General features: G+C 55.9%; 1 protein-coding gene across 1 annotated transcript; it reads right to left on the bottom strand.

The window, feature by feature from the left end:
* Positions 1–4,258: 4,258 nt before the first annotated feature.
* On the bottom strand, positions 4,259–5,287 carry LOC136994122 (olfactory receptor 14A16-like). Its single transcript, XM_067310371.1, has one exon. The coding sequence runs from the start codon at positions 5,285–5,287 to the stop codon at positions 4,259–4,261; it is 1,029 nt and encodes a 342-aa protein (XP_067166472.1).
* Between the last annotated feature and the right edge of the window lie 3,186 nt (positions 5,288–8,473).

Genomic DNA, 8,473 nt, shown 5'->3' with positions numbered 1-8,473 from the left:
AAGAGCAGAGTTTCCCTTTGCAGTGTCTTTCTTGGCACTGACACCAAGGAGCTCAGGTGAGTACAGGCAGGGTGAGACGATGGGTCCTGTGTCCATTAGGAGATCTCAGCTTCCCTGGCCACAGTCAGGGTGTGATCTTACACTCCTCTTCTGCGAGGGTGGCAGCCAGGTGTCACCGTGGGCTGGTCCCTTCCCATACCATGCCCCATCATTCACAGCGGAGCAGGAGTGGAGGGTCTGGATGCAGCAGGGCAGTCTGGACGCAGCCTGTGGGGACAGACCCTCTGCTCCTCAGGACCATCCCCCCCACTACCACAGCCCACATTTCCTCACTGCAGCCTTTGCATGGGGGCTGCAGCCCTCCTGGAGACACAGCCACCAACAGTAGCAGGACTTTCTTTCTTCAGGGCTTCTTTTCCTCACTTCCACACTGGCCTGCTGTGCTCTGCGGAATGTATGTGGCCTAAGCACTCCCGCAACATGATGGTGGTGCATTCCTGTGAGCACCAAGAGAACCAGGCATTGGGTACCTTATGCCAGCCCTGGCCTCCAGAATAACATTTCCATAATAAAAGGAGATCTGCCCTGTGACGTGCCTTAACTCAGGCCTTTCTTCAAAGATGGAGCCAAAAACACACCCAAGGAACTGCACCACAAAAGGGCCTCTGCTCTGCCTGTGAACTCTGTGGGCTCCGTAGGACGAGCTCAGAGTGCCAGAGAGATCTGTTAGGGAGCAAGGGCTGGATCCAGGGCTCATCTCTTGGTGAGCAGTGCCAGTGGAGATGCAGGCAGAGAGGGAGGGGGATCTGCTGGACGCAAGAGCAGGGAAGACAGAGAGTGACCGGCCTCATTGTGAGGCCTCCTGCCCTTTGCTGGAGAGCTGCTCCCCTTGTCCTGGGGCCTGGCCTGAGTTATGCTGTGCACATGCCTGTGCCTGCTCCTGCACCTCTCGGGTGCTGACCTGATCATGTCCCCATCCTGCTGACCTGACTCCCCATCTCTGCCTCAGACCTGCCCCCTCACTACAGGCAAGAAAGCCTTGGCAAGGGAAGCTGGGATCCGAGCAGATCCCAGAGAAGGTTGTAGGTACAAAAGGTGACCGCATATCCCCACAGCAACTCTTGCCTGAAAGCCAATTCAAAGGTGTAAGGAGGGCTTCAGATTTCAGCCCCTACCCACGTAACACTGCACACGGACTCTTAGCTGAATGAAAAAGTGAGGGCAGCCACTTGGGGTCTGATTTGATGATGCACAGTTACGAGCGCAAGTGTTTCTGTATCCCAGCTCAAGTGTTTAAGCACCATTTGCATCTGGGTTCCTGCTACAAAGAGGATGTTGTCAGGAGCAGCAAGAACCCTTGTCCTCTCCCACTCTGCTTCATCTCCTCTGCCTCTGAGCAGGTGTCCTGCTGCCTGGCTGGTGCTGGATCCCCAGTGTGGGGAGAGGTGGGGATGGCCAGGGAGCTGCTGCCTGCACAGCTGGTCACCACGGTGCCAAGAGAGGGGCCAGGGGCTGGGAGCAAGGGGGCAGCAGGCCAGGCAGGGGCAGGGTTGGGCAGGAATGTGGCAGGGGCTTCATGGAAGGGGCACAGCCAGTGCTGCTGCAGCGCAGCGGCTGTCGCCTTGCCTCCCTCCCAAAAGGTCCTGCATGACCCCCGGGAAGGAGCAGGCTGTTTCCCCATCCCCATGCTGCCCTCCCAGCAGGATGGGACACACAAGGAGATATTGGCCTGCCCTGTGCTCAGGGCCAGCTCCCCGGGGCTGGCACAGCTTGGCCTGAGGTACCTCCAGCTCCTCGGCCTCTGCTCCGGCATGGCTGGCACAGGGATGAGAGCTCCTCAGGCAGAGCAGAGCGAGCCCAGCTGGGGCAGCATCAGGGGTGAGATGCAAAGGTGTCTGGCTCAGCCCTGGGCTTTGGAAAACTCCCTCTGGCATTCCGAGAGGTTCCATCTGCCTCTTCCACCCTGCCCTCTGCTCCCCTCCTGCTGGACAAAGTGGAGCTCAGCATTGCCTGGGGACTCTCCTCCCCATGGGGAGCAGAGGGAGGGCCTTCACCAGCCCCACACTGCCTTTTCCACCACCAGCCTTTGCACTTGCACTTGTGCCCACTTGCCTTCACCACTGGAAGCCCATGAAAATCCCGGCGCTCCTACCCTCGAGCTGGCATCCAGCCTGAACCTGGAGCCTGGCTGCCCACAAAGGCATCACCTGTCCAGTGCACCGCCAGGGTGGCTTGGGAGAGGGCAGCTCCCCTCTGCCTCATTGGGGCTGGGCATGAGGCCAGGGCTGGGCTCAGCTTTTCCCGGGGGATCTCCTTGAAGAGCTACGTCAGGTAACATTCCACCTCTGCCCTAGCAGCACCACCAACACTCAGGGTGCCAGGATGGAAGTGCACAGAGGGTGGAAGGGGGACGGTCAGCCCAGGAAGAGCTTTGAAACCTTGTTCGTGCACACAGGGATGGAGTGAGGAAAGCCAGAACTCAGCTGGAGTTGGAACCAGAGACCTCGCACATGAAAAGGGCTGGAGTATTATTCAATGATTATGAAATGATTCCCCAGAGTCTGGGGGATCCAAGCACCTGACCCCTGACCAGTCCGGGCTGGGCCCCGCACGGCTGTTAGCAGACAGCCATGCTCCCAGATCTGCTGGGGTCTGGTGCAGAAGAGTGACCATGCAAGACTGGCCTTTTCCCCTCCATCGGGATATGGAGACCTGCAGGAGGATGGAGCTGGCCATGCACCACCCCACAGCTGGGGTGAGCAGCCAGCAGTGGGAAGGGGCCATGTGAGGGGCTGGTCCAGGACGATGGTCGTGGGGCAGCTTCCCCAGTGTGTCCATGCAACACAGGGAACACCCTGGGCTCTTCTCTTCTGCACCCTCCATGTCCTGGTGCCTTTCCCAGGAGACCTGCATTTGCCTGCAAGCACACTGGTGGGTGCTCCCACACTGCTGTTCACACACAGGAGCTTCCTGCTGGCGTTTTGCCTCTCCCAGGCCCTTTCCAGCCCATCACAGCCCCTCTCCGGCTCTCCCCACCTCCCCTGCCCTCTCCCCAGACCACCCAGCAGAGCAGCCCAGGCTGAGGGTGCCCTGCAGCACTGCCCACCGCGGGGGTCTGCAGAGCTCTGGACACTTGCACCACAGCCCCAGCCCCTGTCCAGGACAGCACCAGAGTCCTGGTCCCAGGGCTGCTCAGGCAGATCCTGCTGCCCCAGCGACAGAGACGCCTGCCCTGAGCTGGTGCACACAGGAAAGGGTTTCTCTTGGTGTTCCTCCCCTGCACACACATGCACCCCTACTCCCCCCTCGATATCTCTGCTCCCAGAGAGCCTTTCCCCAGGGGAGTGTGTCCGTGCTGGGCTGGCCGGTCGTTCCTGCACCCCTCCCCTGTGCTCCCCACAGGGCCCCAGGCTGGTGGTGCTGCTCTGCAGAGTGAGCGGGCTGTGGGGCCACAGGGTGACTCTGCACTGGCTGTGCTGGTCAGGGCAGACCCAGCTGGACCAGCACCATTGTGCCCGACCACCCCATCCCAGGCTCTGTGGCTGTGGATGATACTGGAAGCAAACACAGGGCATTTCAAATGGCTCAGGAGGTGTTCACATGTGTCATTTGGCAGAATGAATGTGGGCTTTTTTTCCTTTTAGATGACATGAGCCACTCTTGAGGCTCCCTTCCCTGTGCCTGCTGGGTCCCCACTGCTTCGCCTGAGATTTCTGAGCTCTCATTCAGTGCATTCTTCGCTTTAGCCCTTTACCTTTGGGCGACTCCACTTGGTTTTGGGAGTCTCCACTCACTGCCCATCCCAGGCACATGCTGTCCCACGAGATCCCGTGTGCTCTTGGGGTGGCTCCATATTCCCTTCCAGAAGGATGGACATCTCTCACCAGCCCTCTAATATGGCAGACAGTCCCCGGGAGACACCACTTGACCACTCACCTGCTCCAGGGACACTGGGCACCCACAAGTTACAGCTGACTCCAGCCCTCCTGCCCAAACACATCACCCTATGAGCTCATGCCCCTTAGCCCATGGAAAACCCAAGCACAACACAGGGCCTTTTCAGGTGCAACTCCCCGAGTGCATTCTTGGCTCCAGCTTGAGAAGAAGAGCCCAACCTTCAGGCACTGTCCGCAGGAAAACCCCTTTTATTATACAGATGATGCATGGGAGGCCTTCCCAGACACAGTGCTACACACATTTACGGAAGGCTTCTAGGCCAGACAGACGGGCTTTGTGCTGCTGGAGAAGTGGGATGAATTCAAGCATATACATAGTTATCACAGACAGAATGCCCAAAGCACAAGAGTTGCCTTAGGTTAACTGGAAATCCCTTGTGAGGAGAGATGGGCATCTCATTGCTCTGCACTAATACAGGCTTAACCAGTTTCTTCAGTGCGTCCTTGAGCTCCTTGTTCCTCATGCTGTAGATGAGGGGGTTCACTGCTGGAGGCACCACTGCATAGAGAACAGCCACCAACAGATCCAGAATTGGGGAGGAGAGGGAGGGGGGCTTCAGGTAGGCAAACAAGCCAGTACTGACAAACAGGACGACCACGGCCAGGTGAGGGAGGCACATGGAGAAGGCTTTGTGCCGGCCCTGCTCAGAGGGGATCTTCAGCACAGCAGTGAAGATCTGCACATAGGACAGCACAATGAAAACAAAACACCCAAAGATTATACAGGCACTAACGACCACAAGACCAAGTTCCCTGAGGTAGGTGTCTGAGCAGGAGAGCTTGAGGATGTGGGGAATTTCACAGAAGAACTGCTCCAGGACATTGCCTTGGCAGAGTGGTATGGAAAATGTGTTAGCAGTGTGCAGGAGAGCATCGAGAAAACCACTGCTCCATGCAGCTGCTGCCATTTTGACACAAGCTCTGCTGCTTTTGATGGTCCCATAGTGCAGGGGTCTGCAGATGGCCACGTAGCGGTCATAGGCCATGACAGTGAGAAGAAAATACTCAGTTGGCAAGAGAAAGTTAAAATGAAAAACCTGTGCAGCACATCCCCAGCAGGAAATGGCCCTGGGGTTGCAGAGAGAATTGGCGATGGATTTGGGAACAGTGACAAAGATGGTGCCAAGGTCGAGGAGGGAGAGGTTGAGGAGGAAGAAGTACATGGGGTTGTAGAGGCGGTGGTCACAGGCTACGGCTGTGATGATGAGGCCATTGCCCAGGAGGGCAGCCAGGTAGATGCCCAGGAAGAGCCAGAAGTGCAAGAGCTGCAGCTGCCGCGTATCTGCAAATGCCAGGAGGAGGAACTCTTTGAAGGAGCTGCTGTTGGACATTTGCTGACACTGGGCATGGGGGCCTGTCCAAGGAGGAAAAGACAGGGACAAATTAGAGCAGTCTTCTGGGAGACAAACCCTTTGCCTTCCTCACAGAACCTCCCACTTTGCCTCTCTCCTTTACCTTCGTTCATCTCCCTGGCTTGAATTCCGGTTTGTGCTGGCTGAGTGTGCCATGCAGAGCAGGGGCCTCTGCTAACGATTTCCAGAGGAGTCAGTGCTGCTCTGCTGGGGGGTGTAAATGGAGGAAGGTGACAAACATTTCCAGTTCTTTGGTGGGGATAGGAGGTGTTTGGGCTCCATGAGCTGAGCTAAGGAGACTCAGTCCGGTGACCCAGTGGGAATAGTCTCTGTTTACCAGAAGGAGAGAGGAATATAACACTTGGACCAACCAATAAACCCCTACAATGGAAGAAGGCTCAGGGGAGATGGGCAAGGGGCATGTGCCCATGAAGCTCAAGGGATAAGGTAGGGTGTGACTGACCACAGCTGTTGCACAGGAAGCTGACCTTATGTCAACGCAAAAGGGACCATGACTGGAGGGTAACCTTGGTTTTAGATAAACAGCTATGTCAGTTGAGTGGATCAAGTGACTACACCCCAACTGTGTGGATCAGCTGGTGTCAATGTTTTCCACTGAGTCCATCAAAAGAGTGTGAATGTCTCCCTGAGTTAGCCAGACCAGCATGGGGGGGGGAGTGTATTCGTGGCTCAGCCCAACACGGAGTATTAAAACTGAACAACTAACAAAAGAACCTGGAAGAGAGCAATGTGACTGAGCTGGTTTCATCCCATGTCTTCCTTCCCGGCGTCTGGGGATGCCCAGCGTTGTGATGGTGAGCACAGCATAGAGACCAGTAATGGGGATCACACTGGTATTGTGATTGAACTGATACTGCAATTGCTCTATTTTGCTAAGTGTAACTCACACTTGTATTGTGATTTCAGCATATTGCTGTGTCACTCTGCTAAATCAAAACTCCTGTGTAACGTCCAATACCTTCAAAGAAGTAAATGTTGATATTCAACATTTCACCGTCCATGTGTGGAATAGCTACACCAGGAAGAACCTGGTGAGGGAGGATTGGACTCTGAGAATTGGCTCTCCTGCCAGCTGTCTTTGAAAGGGAAGATCCTTGTGAGGGATTCACCTCCCCCAGCCTTGCCCTCCTGAACACAGGTGTTTGTATCTGAAGCAGCCACACCAGCTCCCATTCTAGCAAGGCAGGGAAACCCTCAAGTGAAGGCAGTGGGTGCCCGACCCTTTCTGGATGTCTCCATTCCAATGCGATAGACCGTCTCCTCACACCAATTTACCATCTGCTCTTCCTCTGTAGTGCGAGTGGGGAGTGACTAGCTCTGATGTTCGCATCCTGCAGCAGATTATATCTACCCCTTATGTGGAAAGACTGTCCAAGATTTTGACATCTATTTTCTCCAGAATATAATCTTCAGCAGAGGTGTCTGATTAGATATTGATTTAGCTTTTAGATAGCTCCATCTCACCGTGGGAGCATTCTTTGACAGGGCAGAAGTCTTTGGCGTTTCAACTGCTCTCAGGATGAGCATCTGTGCATCCCAAGAGGAAAAAAGGGCTCACCGTGACTTTGTACAGAGTCACGGGATGTGGTCTGTCCATGAGTCTTGCCCCTCATGGCCTTGCGCTTGCACCTCACTCACCTAAAGGACACTCACAGTCACAAGTATCTTTCAGAAAGGGGACTGAGCTGAGAGCCGAGGACTTCAGGATTTAGGGGAAGATCTCCACATTCTTCTCTCTCAGGCGAGAGAAGTGATGAAGAGCATGACAAGGTCAACTAATTCGAAAACCCCTTGGACTGCATTTCCTGGAGCTGCACAGGTTTCAGGGGGGCTGGTGACAGCTTACTCTTACGCAAACCCCTCTGTTGCACAACTTGCAGGGCAGCTGTCTGAACTGCAGCTGAAACTTCCCAACCCCAGGCAGCCCAAGAGAAGACCAGGAGCAGCAAGGCCAGGAGGGCAAAGAAGGAGCAACACAGCGATGCTGCTGCCAAGGGACGCAAGGAGAGAGAGACAGATGGGCACTCAGGAAAGCCTTCACCTTCCCCAGCTGGACATGCCACCTCAAAGACAGCAACACTGCAGGGCAGTCACTCTCAGCCCCTTTGTCGGGCAGCACAAAATGGGCCCATGGCAGGAAAGATGTCCCTCTCCTCTGCCACAGGTCTGGCTGCAGAAGAGGTGGCTCATGGCCTGTACTCCATGGTTGTCAGGACACAGGATCTGCTGGGTGGGAGCAGAGACAAAGGGGACTGGCTCAGAGGAAGGTGTCTGTATCAGAGGGACTGACCATCACTTGCCCAAATCCTTCCTCCCATGGCGATTCTCTTTGCAGTTCCCTCTCATTCCCTGCCCATCTCGCTGCCTGGAGCTCTCCCTGCTGGCAGCTCCTTCTCTATCCCAATGCCTTTTCCCTGACGGTGCTCACAGACCCCATCCCACCCTCTGCACGCTCAGTTATGCCCAACAGAAACCTACCAGGACAGGGCGCTGGGCAGAGGCATTGCTGTGCTCAAAGGTCCTGAGGAGCAGGTCAGAAAATCCCTGACAAGGCCATAAAGGGGATGCTGGTGCTGTCTGTAGGCTGAGGAGGGGTTGAAGGGGTTTGCTGAGCTTTCTCACGGACCGTGTGATCTCTGAGAGGGAAGGGTTGAGAGTCTCAGTTCCTTCCCAAAGCACGAAACTCTTTCCTGCTTTCCCCCTCCCCAAATTAGGGAACTCAAAGCACACAGCCTAGAAGGAAAGCTCCTTCCCTTTCAAGTAGCCCCTGCCTTGACCTTCCTTTTGAAAAGTGCCCTCCACAAATGTCCTCAGGGTGAGCTGGAGCTGTGAGCAGCCCTGACCCACGCACCACCCTCTCCACAGCACACTCAACCTGCCCTGACGGGCTCTCTCCTTCCACCCAGAGCTTCTCCCCGCAGCGCTGTGGGGACTTTGCTGGGCAGGCTGAGTGCTGACCCTCGCAGGCAGCAGACTCGCTGCCCGGGGCACACAGCACCCTGGCATGCAGGAACACTGCTCTGAATGACAGCCCTGGCTAGACCTCTGGCACACCCTGGCTTCACACCCATGCAGCTCTCCCTGGCAGAAGGCAGTAGGACACCCTGTCCCTGCGATGCTGTGGTAGGGAATGCCCCCCCACAC

The sequence above is a fragment of the Apteryx mantelli genome, chromosome 24, assembly GCF_036417845.1.
Source record: "Apteryx mantelli isolate bAptMan1 chromosome 24, bAptMan1.hap1, whole genome shotgun sequence".
NCBI lineage: Eukaryota > Metazoa > Chordata > Aves > Apterygiformes > Apterygidae > Apteryx > Apteryx mantelli.
Note: the sequence above shows the minus strand (reverse complement) of the source record. Positions and strands in the feature narration are given on the sequence as shown.

Excerpts from the sequence above, each read along its gene's own strand:
- LOC136994122 (XM_067310371.1), bottom strand. The coding sequence starts at position 5,287 with ATGTCCAACAGCAGCTCCTTCAAAGAGTTCCTCCTCCTGGCATTTGCA.